The following is a 14,355-nucleotide window of genomic DNA, read 5'->3' as shown; positions in this document are numbered from 1 at the left end:
ATTGATATTATTAGAGGTGGAAATATACATTTAATAGAGTTAGAAACAAAGTGATGAAATAAACAGTGTGCAGTGTTTGTTTGTGTTACTATTAGTTTTACAGTGGTAGCCTTCAAAGTAGCATTTTATTCAGTCATAATATTTACAATCGTTTATGTTAAATACCATATTTTCTCAATGGTATTAGCTTACAAACAACAATGGAAAATGTGCGTGAAACCTTTTTATATGGTGATGATTCATTTTGAGTCTCGATTATTTTCATGTGAGGGTAGTACAGTACAATATTACTCATTACTAAGCTACTACTTAGATATTACTTTGGAAATAACATGGTATTACTGTTTTTACTCCTCGTAAACACACTATTATTACACATTGTTCTTACCAAACATCCCTATTACAAAATGATCATCACTGTCACTGTATTGTAATGTAAAGTGTTACTGTAGTAGGAGTTAATATGATTGTTTTTAGTAAAGACATTTTACCTGTAGCAGCAGAAATGCCAGTAAGGTCCTGTCTATTTAGGTTATTGAAGATGTTTCATAGACAACATTAAATAAAGTGCATTATGAATACAGATTGCTGTGTGTGGGCTGTATAATTAAGAATGTGAGTCTGCATGTTTCATATGTTAATGGGTTCACATTTTAACAAAATTAATCTGTGATTAAAAATTGATCGGGGAGCTGCTGATCCATTGTCCAGCACAGGACTGACCTGGAACTCTTCCCGTAGCTGAGAGGAATTACTCTGGGAATCCACTCGCAGCATTTCTTTGTAGGTGACAGCGAACTCATTCACCAGGATGGCCGTTTCTCCGCACAGGCAGGCCTCCAAAATGGCATCGTGGATAAAGATGTACTGCTCCTGAAAGGACGAAAGGCTAATGGGTTTCATGTAACAGGTGAGAGCACGTTTCATGTGTGCAAAAAGCAAAACAGACATAAAAAAAGGAGGGAGGCTGGCACAGGTTATGATAATATGTAGGTGTAAATAAATAAACAGCATGAATAACAGATTTTTCATAACCTGCTTTGTTTCTGAATTAAACATGTGTTATCATGTTGGTAGTGTATCAAAGCTGTTGGAGAATACATAAATATTTCTAAGTAAACAAACACAAGCAGTGAGCATTTAATTAAAGCACCCCTGCAAATAATTACAAATTTAATAAACAGCTAAGTCAATGTTTGATTTACATAATATGCGGTGAATATGCAAATTATCTTCATATCTAAAAGAACAATGCCGTGCCTACGAAGCCCACTGTTAGACAATGTGAGTCCTTTCTCCGGAACTATTGCAATGACCTTTACATAAATCCTAGAGGGGGAATATAATAACTCAGCACCAGATATTTCCAACAACAGGAGGGAAAATCAAATTGTTTAAAAGCCCACATTATGCCACGTGATGTAACATCTTGAATATAAAGTATTATGCATTAAAAATGTGGAAAAATTGGTTTTAAAACGAGGTGGTTTGCTGTTGACCTGACCTCTGTCTGGATCATGTTGATGCGTCGAGAGCAGAGCGTTTTGACACAGTTGTAGATATCCACCACGCCCTCACACTCGGCCATGTCCAACATGACATCCAGGACGATGTAGCAGCCAGTGCGGCCCGCCCCAACACTGAAATTAAAGAGGAGCATCTTTCAGGAGGAATCATAAACAGCTTAGAGTATAAAGAGTGTCTGCTGTGGTGTTTTCATAATTTAAAGAAACGGGAGCGTCTTTAACAGATAGGGGTCATGTGCCAAATGGTACTTATAAAGGTATGGCAATTAAACTTAGAGGTAGATTATGCAGAATTTTCCTAATAATCAAAGTGTAGATTAACCCAAAGGTAATCCTCGTCAATCATCCTCAGTGTGCCACTTTTATCTGCAGAGACACAGCACACTGCAGGTTTTTATTGTTATCTCTGTTTCGCTCTGGGTCAGGTCATTTGAGGGCGCTGATGTTTGTCCAGTGTTTCCGGCCAGTAACAGCAAAGATGGGGTGGCACAGTAAGGTTACAGATGGGCAGGTATCAAAAGCTTCTGTAATGGTGGACACAGCACCTAAGAAATGCAGGTTTAGTGACGCTAAACACTCCGGGGACAAAAGCAGTTAAAAACCAGAGTGAATCTGGGGCTGGTCTTGAAGGAGAAGACGGGGATGAAGAGTAAAAGCCGGTCTCTTTACTGTGAGACAGTTAAGTCACTTTCCATCGTTAGCTGTAGGCAACTGGATTTTGACTATGATCTGGATGACTTTTATTTAGCGAATGCAAAGTCCTCAAGCCTGAAGGCTGGCCAAGCAGGGGCCAAGTTCAGTCCTGAATCTACTGAGGGTTGACCATTGTTTCTTTGGGAGGTTGTTGCCAGAGAGCTGTTGAGTGGGGTCTGACACCAGATGTTTATTTGGGATATCTTTGGACCCACTCTTTTTTCCAAGCTGGTAGGTGGGGCAAGTCTTTCTCTTTTTGAAGCATCCTCTGAATAAGTGCTACTTGCCGGATATGTGGGGGAGTTATATGTGATAGGATGTGTGGCCCAGGTGTTGGTAACTTTGCTTTGAAAGACTGCATGTTACTCGTAGTGAGCAGGGTAGGAGGGGCCTTCTTTTGCTGTGTTTTCAAACACCAGTGTGCAATTCCTGCATATTCTGCATTTAAATCTTGAACACATAACTGGAAAATCCAGGTACTTTCAGCAGTCAAATCCACATTTGAAACTTTTTGTAGTAGCTTCATGGTATTTTAAGACATACTTGACGACCAGTTGTAGCCATCTTGCTTTACTAGGACTATGTTGGTCCACAGGAAGTCATGATGTAACAAATAATCACTCCCTTGCAGCAGTGTGTGAATGTTGGAAGGAAACATGAGATTTAAAACACCAACAATGATACTGAGAAATATAAAGAGCCGCATGGAGCAGATGGCTTAATCAGCCTTGTGTAAACTCATTTGGCAAATGCTTGAATGTAACAGACATTTGTTTAAAGACACATGGAGCTTTCAGAAGGTGAATGGTTGTATTTTTCTTTTAAGAGTGCAAATAGATGGAAGAATATTTATTTTTCTGACATGTTTATAGTTTTTTTTAGACAGCACTTGTCGTTTCTCAAATGCACTTTATAAACAACTTCTAAGAAAATTACAAGTGCAATGACATCATTAGACATTACAAAAATGTTTTGGACCCTCCGTGCTAAACCACTCTGCCTACAGCTGCCTCCATCAGTCTCTTCACATAAATATGATAAAATACTACAAGATAGAATTAATTATACGGTGGAGTGGCTCAGTGGTTAAGACCCTGCCCTGTGTGTGAAAGACATCATGGTCGCAAGTTCGATCCCACCCATGGCTGATTGTACTCAATTCCATTGTAAGTCGCTTTGGATAAAAGCGTCTGCTAAATGACATGTATTTTTTATTTTTTAATTATGGCAAGAGTAACAGGATTGACAGATGGTTTATATAATCAGTTTTAGGGGGATTTAACTGAAGGGTTGCTGGTTCAAAATCCCCATTGCTCATTGAACCAGATGAATGGGAGGGTTGTGTCGAGAAGGTCATCTGACATAAATAAAACAAAAAGGAAGCCAAAAAACAAATACATAAAAAATGTAATTGTTATTTAGATATGGTGATAAACTTTAACTTTATAATATGGTTGTTATAAATTTTGATCATGTGAATGTATTACACGGATGGTAGGAATTCTATTACTTTGGAACTAACATGTATTATTGTTTTGTATTACTACATTATTACCGTTGATATTAAGCGAGTTGATAAAAATTGCAATAGAAATAATATGGCATCCCTCACTATTACTAAATGATTGAAAGTTACGGTAAGTGCCCCTTTTATTGCATATTGACTGGATGTTGTGTTTAAGTTCTTTGAGTGTGTGAAAGGTGTCTTTTTTTGTACCATTACTGCTATTGTAATGTATTCTGCTGCCTTCGTGGCCATTTCACCTGCTTCAATAAAAGCTAAATATTATTACACACTACATGTTACAGCCCTTGAGTTAATGTGCTACCTGCAGTGGACCACCACTGGGCCAGCATCAGGAGGTGTTGAGGCTTTCACTCTTCGTATAAAGGCCAACAGTCCAGTGGCGTGATATGGCACGCCGTGCTCAGGCCAGGACGTAAAGTGGAACTGACGCACCTCGTGCTTGGTTGAGTATCCTCTCTGTCCAAACAAACAGAGTACACATTAGCACTTGCATTACACGTGCAACACTGCATTTTACATGTCTTGCATGTCTTGCATCGAGTAGCCTACAGGCTATCATTTCATCAAAGGCATGCTCCCATCCATTCAGAGGCATTCCACCTCCATGAGAGACACAGAGGAGGTTTTGTTTCAGTGTGATGACAACCAGGACATTATTTTATGTGGGGTGTTAGGTCATCTATGACAGCAAGGCCTCCAGGCATCACATGCTAGCAGCAACTGTAGTCTGACAGACACGCAGAAAGGAATTACTGAGGCTCTCGGAGCTCAGGGAGGGCTGGGAGGTTGCTCCGCTCTCCTGGGAGGCTGCTGCAGTCACACAGCAATTGCTTCCTCTGTACAGATTGCCTGAGTAAAGCAATGCAAAGCAAAGATTTGCTAATGACAGAAATCAAAAAAAGAAGGAAAAGAGCTAAAAAAAAAAAAAATCAAGCTGTCACCAGCTCCTAAATTTGTGCCAATTTAAATATGCAGCAGTGGGTACTCATAGAGAGCGACTTTGACAGTGCGACGATAATGCCAGGTTTGTGCCACTGTCACTCCAGTGTTGCTCTAAGCCCTTCCAAAGAGAGATCCCTGGGGAAGTGAAAGGATGGAAGCCATTTGGGGGCACAACACTTCTACTGCAATGTTGGTAAGATGACAAGAAAATTCAGATAGTTGATGTTAATTCCATGTGGACCTCATGCCTATCATCACTAAGCCCTGTCAAGTGTCTAATCTGTCCTATAAAGGCACTAGTTCTATATTTAATTCTTGCTTTTCCAGGTAACAGGGAAACATGGTGCAGTTATGATCCACAGAAAGAAATAAAAGCCGTTTGGAGTAACACAATATTATATGTTGCTGTAAAACTAAGAACATTATAAAAAGTATTAGCAAATGCAAAAGAAGGTGCATGTGAAGTGTAAACTCACCCTTTCTAGGGCAAAGGTACGAACTGTGTATTCAGCCAGGGTCTCTGTCTTGAGCAGAGTGATTTTGATGTCACCGTACATCTCGCTGTCATCTGGCCAGTATTTACAGCATTTAACCTGTTAAAAATCAGTGAGGAAACGGCGTTAAAACCTCATGCGGACATTCATTGTAAATGCACCTGCTAAACTGTGAAAGTGGAAGTGAATTCATCTTGTTAGTTGCATTTGGAGGGTTGAATGTCTCTTTTAACCTCTCTTTTTTTTTTTTACGGAAATCTCTCAAATCTATGCCCTTCCCCCTGATGTGAAAAAAGGCATATGCATTTGACCAAATTGTATTTAAGTGGACTGGGGGTTGAGAGCAAACTAACAATTATATCAGTTTGTTTTGTAAATCTATTTAGTACAAAGAGCCCAATTTATATATATATATATATATATATATAAATACATGTGTATGTATATACATGTACATATATATACATATATACAAAATTTATGAAAAGCAATTTTGTAACATTGTAACTTGCCTATTTTGGATTTGTACAAATTCCATTCTATTAGAAACTGAGATGAAATTCAGACCTAATTCATGATTAAAATTTGCAATAACATCTCACAAGATTCATTTCAAAAATTCGTTTGACAGTAAAATATTAAAAAGAGATTGCATGTGCCGTTATCATTTTATATTAAGCAATGATAATTAAAAAGTAATTACAGCAAATTCCTCTACTTGTTTGTTTAACTAGAACAGAGAAATATTGGTGTGAATTTTAATAAGATGAAAACATACGATTGCTACACCTCAGATGCTGCGGAAGAACAAAAACAACCTGCTTCTCTGCAGATATTTCATCTTGGAGGGCAAAGATGAAAAAACAAAACAAAAACAATAATCACATAATGGCGGAAAGCATAATGAACTGGAGGCACAAATTGTTTTCACCAGCTTCAGGGACAAAAGAAAGTTCTTTTTATTTAATACCACACATGTAGCCACACAGACCAGTGCGCATTTGTTGACTATTGCCTGAATTGTTAGGACGGTAAACTGAACTGAAATGTAACTTCAAGTATCCACTGAGGCATATGTGTCATTTGCATAGGGTGTAAAGGATAAGCAAGAACACAATGCTAAAGATATTCATGTGAGGTGGCAAATAACAGCACTACTGTATAGACATTAAACCTGTGTAAATATGCAGTATACATATGTATATATATATAAATAAATATATATATATATATACATACATACATAAATATATATATATATATACATATATAAATAAATATATATATATACATACATACATATATATAAATAAATATATATATATATATACATACATACATATATAAATAAATATAAATATATATATATATATATATATATATATATATATATATATATATAAATAAATATATATATATATATACACTGGTCTTTGAAATTTAACTGGCACCAAGATTGTTCTACATATCGTTAAAAAAGACCATTTAATTGATACCACACTCAAGTCTTAGTTTAGTTTGGCATAAAGGCTGGAAACCAAGGTCCCGTGAGATCTCTGCTGAACAAAACCCTCTCAGACAGAAACCAGCATGTTCACTTGTGGAAAATGTGGGATTCTTTTTAGTGCCAGGCGCTGACAGCGGGCGAGGTGGGGAATGCACATCACTTACCCTGCCAACCTCCACCAGTTTAGTGATCATGACGATGCTGAAACAATTTTCCTGCCATACCATCCTCCAAAAATCATATAGAGTCTCCTGCTTGGGTCCTAGTGGGAAGGTGGGAAAAAAATAACAATGAATGGACAAGAATCGGAGCATCACAGCCTGCCCTCTCAATCAGGAAGAGAATTTGCTTGCCGCTGTGAAACCTTGTGTTATCACAACCAAAGTGATGGGCGTTATTCATCAGTTACTTAATAAAGTGCCAATATTTTCACAATTGATTAATCAGTTTGAGTGTCTATTAATATTTTTTTTTGTATTATTTATATGATTCATTTGCTTCAGATAATAAAAAAAACACAGTTGGGACAAAACACATTTTGTGGTTGGTGAAACAACATTTTCTGCCATTTTATGGACCAAACAACTTAATGACGAGTTGTAGCACGAATGCAGACATTCTCTCACGGACGATGAACACGCCGATGAATATGTCACAGAGATTAAGAAGCTGCACTTAATGTGTTTAATTAATCACCTCTTCAAATTCTCATAATTCAATGTAATCACTAACACAGCCTTTGTGGGCTGGAAGTCACCTTTAGATTTGCCAGAGAGATCATTTTGGTGAAGGACTGAGCATGAGTAGGCTCATTGGCTGGATCATCATCAATTTATTACAGAGCAACTAAAGGTGCTGAATTCACACACACACACACACACGTACACACTATAGCCTTGCTGGGATACTCACCCTGAGTGGCGATGAAGTGGTTGGATCGATGGTAGCCCTGGAAGAAAGAAGAGGGATGACATGCTGAGTAAGACATCTGCACCTCAGGCACAGCTGTATATGGGAGGGTGTCGCTCTCTCTCACCCCTTTTTTTATCTTCCCCTTTTCTACATTCTGCTCTCCACCTGACCCACTCTCCTCACCCATGAACCGGGTTTCCTGTGTAACTCCTGATCTGTCTGACCGATCGCTGACTACAGACCATGTCTTTACCCTCTGCACCTCAGAGTTTGGAGCACTTGAGCAGCATTTTGACGCACTGCTGATGAATCCCTGAAAAAGTGATTTCTAAAGCGAGTCGGGCTCGGTGAGTGAATGCAGCCTGAATCCCTGTGACAGTTTAATAAAGATATGACAAAGGAACTCATGGGGCACAGTCCTCCATTTCAGCTATTCGATTTATTTGTCAAACTCTTTTTCTTTCCCATAAAAACAAATACATTTTCTCCAAAGATACAATATGTTATATATGTAAGATGACGAATTAATACAGAAAAACTCCTTTTCTCCTTAAAAAAAGAAAAAATAAACTCAAAAAAACCTTATCTCCATGAATTATATTACAGAGGTTTCACCTAGGTTCATATCACCAACATAAAACAGGTTTTTGGGGCAAACTCTGATGTGCACAGTGAATTTTAGTACATATATGACACCAAAGTGGTCTGAGAGCCTTCATATCAAAAGGTGTGTCAGCCTTTGATATGGATGACAGACATTTACACACAGTGAGTATGAGTTGAATATGAATGCACAATGAGATGTCACCTCGACTGCCTTGAGGGGAATAAATGTGACAAAGGACACTCGAGCCACTTTGAGCACTTAGCGTCCAAGCAAAGCTGTTTGAGGAAAGTCCTCCTGAAATTAAGTTCCGCTCATCTCATCTTGGGTGACACTTCTTTCTGAGTGTCTATGAAAACCTCTCTGAGAAAACCACACTGATGTTGCAGCTGAAAGGATAATTAGCATTGGTATTCATTGACATGACTGCGTAGAGCAGAGAAGACAGGTCAGGAATAATCTGAACAAGCCCACCAGCTCTCAGATCAGTACAATGGGGCCAACCACCCTCCCTGACAAACTGTTTTTGTAGGAAGGCATCTTCCTAGCAATCCATGGTGATGATGGAACGCTAAACTGAATTGCATCCACTCTAATCTTGGAAAAGATAGAAATGAAGATGGATGAGCAGTGCTGTGAGGAGTTCTATCCACAATTCCTCTGGCCCTGGCCACACACTATCAGCATGAACGCTACCACTCTTCCACTTAAGATGGTCAACAGAGCAACTAATCCTCCGTCTCAGCCACTTATAAGAGCTAACACAGACAGCGGGGTCCTTTCCCCAGACAGGACACATCTCCTTGTGTTTATTTAAAAAATAATTTTTAGAAATACGGATAAACCTGAAACACACTGACCTTTGAGCACTTGTGGATAGAGGAAAGTGGTGTAAAAAGGAGAGGGAAGTGGGAAGGGAAAAGATGAGAAGAGCAAAAAAACAAAGCGATGGCAGGCTGAAGAACGAGCAGTGGAGTACTTACTTCCCTGTTAATCCGAATCTACAGGGTCCAAGGTCGGAAATGGGGAGTAAAAAACAGAACACACACAGACTAGTTAATGAAAGAAGCTTTTGGTAGAGACGAGCATGGTCACAGAGAGGTGGTGAGAGGTGGTGAGCTCCTCTATCTATCTATCTATCTATCTATCTATGGCAGAAAGCGATTGACCTTACATTTGTCTGTTCTGGTTTAAATGTTGCTTAACTCAGTGATGATATTCATGATATTAATGCTCTCTCAGTAATTTCTGGTTGCATTAATAAATCACATACATATTTTACCATATACAATGATATTCTGAGTTGGAGCACATCTACAGCTATGATCGTAATGAAACTCATCATTAAAAAAAAAAAAATCATACAAGATAAAAGCAATACATATGCGTAGTTCTCTAATCTACTGTACATCTGCGCTGGTGCATTTAAATAAAAATCTAAAATCCTGTTATTCACACCACAAATGGTGGGCGGGAGCCAAAGATGACAGTGTTGAGAAAATTGACGAAACACCCTGCAGCTTATTTATCCTTAAATTCTGGTTCAGTGTTGGATTATCTCAACAGCTGTGGCTACACTTTCATTCCCATGTTCAATGATGAAATGTCTTGAGATGTTTATTGTTCTGATCTCCTCCACTGACTGGCCTCGTCTCCACGGCAACAGCAAACAATGGCTCATGAGCAATGTAGCTCTACCAAACAGATTCTACAAAACAGCGTTGAAATAACCGGTGTCCATAACAGCAGCCTGTGGGGTCATGACATCATCTGGGAGAGTCCCAAGTTTCTGTGTTTAATAATAGTGAGGATATCGTGAAGAGGAAACTTGAAATGGGGATACAGGAAGAGATTAACCGTCTGGGCACAAAGGATCCTCACTCTGAGCAACTGGAATGAAACATAAGTCAGTAGAGTCACTTTTTATAAGTCCCATATTAAAAAAAACAATGATAGAAGTATAATACAATATAATTCTACCTGCTCAGATGGAAGGTCATGTGTAGATTTGATTGTAATAAATACATAATTGTTTCCAGGGCTTTACAGTACAAACCTGTGATATTAAGGGCACCAGGATCAGTTTGACGAGGTGAAATATTCCACGCCTTAATGTGGTTTGGTTTCACACTGCACTTTTGTAAGCAGACCGAACCGCCAGGACAACTTCACGCAGCAACAACAGCCCGGCTCACAGATTGTCCAGGACCAAAAACGGATATTCATCCCCATCAGTCGGCTTGATCACCACAAAAACAAACAATGGAGCAACACCAGATTTATGCAGTCTTGGGGTTTGTGTTTTTACTTTGGTGTTCAAACCTAATTGTTTTTTCCCAAGAAGCTGCTCATTATGATCCTCACTTCCTCTCTTTGGTTCGCTGGTTCAGATGAGCTTTCACAACCTGCCCAAACGAAGCGGACTATCCAAGGAAACAAACTCTGGTCCATTTAAAGCTCTGGTGTGAAAGCACTCTCAGCTTGTGTGTATTTTTTTATCTATCAGAGATCAGAGACCTGCCCATACAAAGATGATACGTAAATTATCAACAGCAGTAATCTACTGGCCTACTTTGCAAGCTGTTAAGCATATTATGAAAAACTGTGTACCTCTACACACAACACTGCCATGCAAAGACTCACAAACTGAGAGCTGTTTTACTTTCATTTTAAAAGTGCAATAACATTACAGAGGGAGTAAATATTATATCCCATTTAAGCTCTGTTGAAATAATCACAGGTTGTTCATGATGTTTGCCATTATTGCTAAGTAGTTATTTTTAGCTTGCAAGGTCAGTGACACTGTAGTGGCTTTTACGTGGTGTTCTTCTTCTCGTGTCCGCACCTCTGTGCCCTCGATTCTAATAGAGACCCTCACAATAATTTCCGACCGAACAGCAGGCCAGGTTTCAAATCCCCTATTACTGTCATGAACTCCCTAAAAGCATCTCACAACGAGCAATTATCTACACAAAAATAAATGAAGGGGAAAGGTGCTGTGGTGTCAAGTTTTTTGGACGATACAATGTGGCCTGAAGCAGGCATCCACCCAAAATTTAGTCAACATACAGACCAGGTGATTTTGTCACAATTGTGTAATATATTGTTTATAAGGATGTGACTGTAACATTATTTCTCAACCTCTGACAGGAGTGGAAGAACATCATTCTGCCTCATCTTCTCACAGAGTTCCAGATTTACTTCATGGTAGTCCCAGTGAGAGGCATGTAAAATAAATCTTGGAAGATTAAGAGACTGTATCAGATTGCCAGGCTTCCTTTTGGCGTAAGTCAAATGACAAGCAACAACTGAGAACCATGACAGCAAATTCACAGGGGAAGCAGAATAAAACTTTTTTATCGACAGTACATCTGGCAGTAAAATAGCTGGTTTTATTTCGATAATAACTTCTGCTTCTTCTCCTGCTTTCTGAATAAAGACGGCCTGTTTTTTATGAATGAAATGCAGATCAAGCAACATATACATGTATTTCTCATGGGATCAGGGAGAATGTTACAGTGGCCCTGCATGTGTGGCAGACAATTAAGGCGTACAGTGGAAGGGATCATCCCCCCCCCCCCCACACACACACACACACACACAGCCCATCTACAGATTGAATAAAAGTGATCATGTCGATTTAATTTCGGGGGATTTGTGGCATCTTACAGAAAGGGTTCATCTCCTGTCCATTAAACACATTTATTCCACTCTGCTTTAATAAAAGAGATAGCAGAGTTAGTCTGGGTCAGGAACTCAGTGCAGCAATTGATAATCATGGCATCTGGCAAAAACACAGCAAACGAGGGTGTTTGATTGGATGAAAGCTTTCAGGTGAAAGTGGGCCAGCAGACTGGTGGGCGTACAGGAATGAGAGCGATGGACTGTGGCTTTGAAAGGTATGAGCGACAGAGTCACAGCAGAGGCCGACTGTTTCCATCCCATGTAGAAAAGAGAGAGAGAGAGAGAGAGAGAGAGAGAGAGGGTGAACAAAACTTTACACTTACATCGATATAGTTGGCATTGATGTAGTCTGAGTTGGGGTCTCCCAGGAGAGGGTGGAGCTTGACTCTGTGGCGATCATCTGAGACAGATTCAAAAACAGCAAAGGATTGTTTATAAAAAAAAAACCTTTGACAATATTTTATGTTTTATGTTTTGTTGCAGAATAAAATGTTTTCTGATGACCTACATCCTGACAATGTGTCATGCCTCCCTTTGGTTTTGTCCTTCTTCTTTGTGCAGTCCCAGCCATCGAAGAAACTCTGTGGGAATAAAAAAGAATCTCACTTCAGATCTAAACAACACTGTCTCCATGTTTACTGTTCAAATGTCTCAAACTACAGATAATAGCAGCTTCAACACACCCTTTTACATCTGTTTTATAGCTGATAAGGAAATATTTCAGCATGATAAGGCTTTCAGCGTCATAGGGCTTAAATCAAGTCACTGTATCCTATGGAGAGGAGACAGTTTGGTGTCTTATTAGACAAATCAGTGCCAACACTAATGTGTAGTGGAGCACTTAAGTGTCCTTGACCGTCCAGGTTATGGTTAATTTCTTACGCACGCAGGTTTATGAAAGTAAAAGATAATGAATACAATACTGTAACTCAAAAACTGACCTTTCATTAAACCCTTTACCCTGAAAGCTTATGCTCTCTAAACTTTAGCCACGACTGCTTGGATGAATGGTTGCTCAGATGTATTATAACACATCATACTCCCACGCTTGTGTGCATGGATGCACAGGAGAGCACATCCTCTCACACATTGTAATAAGGCACTGCGCGGCCAAAATAAGCCCTTTCAGTGAGCCAGATACACAAACACACATAGACACACACAAGCACACACAAAATGATCCCCAGTCTACCCCCTGCAGTTGTCAGCCACTAGAGGAATTTGGTTTCAAAACACTGCCCAAGTCTACATGGTGAGCAGGGGATTACAATGCAGTTCTCCTCACAGCGAGCCAAGAACCAGCCAAATCCTGCCTGGGATTACACCCTCCTCCTCCTCCTCCTCCTTCTCACACTTTACAGTTCTTTCAATGTACATTCCCTCGGGGCCTGTTTTGTTCTCTGAATCACTCATTTTCTTTACCTTCTTCTACCTCTCTTCATCATTCTTCATCATCATTTCTCTCAATGTCCAACTCATCCATCATTCTTGACCTCTTTTCCTTTACATTTTTGACAATCGATCCCTGAGCTCTTTTTGTTTCCCTGCTCACACACACACACACACACACACACACACACCTGCTCAGAAGAGAGACCCAGAGAAAGGAAAGACACAAGAACTAGAACCTCCTCACTGTTGTATGGCTCAAGTGATCACACTACAGGGAAAAACTATGCACACAAATGTGGTGTTTTGGATATAAAATGTCATTATTTCTATATTTTATTCATTGGAATTCATTTGTCTGACTATATACAGTGCTGAACACATCTATTACGCCACCTGTCATTAAAACGAGAAAGACTTGTTTAAAACTGTTTAAAATGTTTCTTTTTATTTATTTATTTGGCGAATATGAAACTGAATTCATCTTTTCAAACCCAAATTTGAGGCTTCTTCTCTGAGAAAAGAATCAAGTAAATAACTATCATTTGACATGTTAATTAAGAAATAATGTGCTTTACTATTTTTTTCCAGTTATTTTAAAAAACAGTACATTTGAAAATTCATGGATAACTAATAAATATCATTTCAGTTAAAGAGCTTCGACATACTGGTGTATTAACCACTATAGAAACGTAAAAATGTACATATATATGTATATTTATATATATATATATATCAAATATATATATATATATATAATTCACATTTTGATTCTAAGCAAAATTGTCTTTTGTGTCATTAGGGTTAAATTGCCCATCAACCGCCAAAATCTATTCAGTACGTTCTTGAGGCGTCACTGAGATATTGCATTCAGGAAATTGGGACAAAGAGACAACAAGCACACATGCTCCCCATGTGACCGCAGCTGTTGCTGATATGGTGGCATCGCAACCGTGAGAGGGTGACAGTTTATTGAAGAGAGGTTATTAAGTTTAACAACACGGACACATGTAGGTTTTATAAGAAAACCTTACTGGACGAGATCGAGGGAGAGGGTTGAAAGGATAATGTTGATA

General features: G+C 39.0%; 1 protein-coding gene across 6 annotated transcripts in view; it reads right to left on the bottom strand.

Annotated features, from left to right (window-relative positions):
* ptprub (protein tyrosine phosphatase receptor type Ub) overlaps positions 1-14,355 on the bottom strand; it is a 152,950-nt gene that overhangs the window by 12,728 nt on the left and 125,867 nt on the right. For 4 of the 6 annotated variants that reach the window (XM_058647567.1, XM_058647569.1, XM_058647568.1 and 1 more), the window contains 9 exons: positions 12,399-12,471; positions 12,214-12,290; positions 9,190-9,207; positions 7,603-7,639; positions 6,855-6,952; positions 5,166-5,282; positions 4,049-4,203; positions 1,505-1,640; positions 724-873 (listed from right to left, as the gene is read on the bottom strand). In XM_058647567.1, coding sequence (XP_058503550.1) covers positions 724-873; positions 1,505-1,640; positions 4,049-4,203; positions 5,166-5,282; positions 6,855-6,952; positions 7,603-7,639; positions 9,190-9,207; positions 12,214-12,290; positions 12,399-12,471 — 861 coding nt within the window. The remainder of the gene's footprint in view (positions 1-723; positions 874-1,504; positions 1,641-4,048; positions 4,204-5,165; positions 5,283-6,854; positions 6,953-7,602; positions 7,640-9,189; positions 9,208-12,213; positions 12,291-12,398; positions 12,472-14,355) is intronic. The other 2 variants (XM_058647571.1, XM_058647573.1) reach the window with 1 other exon arrangement.

This window comes from Solea solea, chromosome 13, assembly GCF_958295425.1.
Source record: "Solea solea chromosome 13, fSolSol10.1, whole genome shotgun sequence".
In the NCBI taxonomy this organism is placed as follows: Eukaryota; Metazoa; Chordata; class Actinopteri; order Pleuronectiformes; family Soleidae; genus Solea; species Solea solea.
The sequence above is the reverse complement of the archived record's forward strand: the minus strand, read 5'-3'. Positions and strand labels throughout refer to the sequence as shown.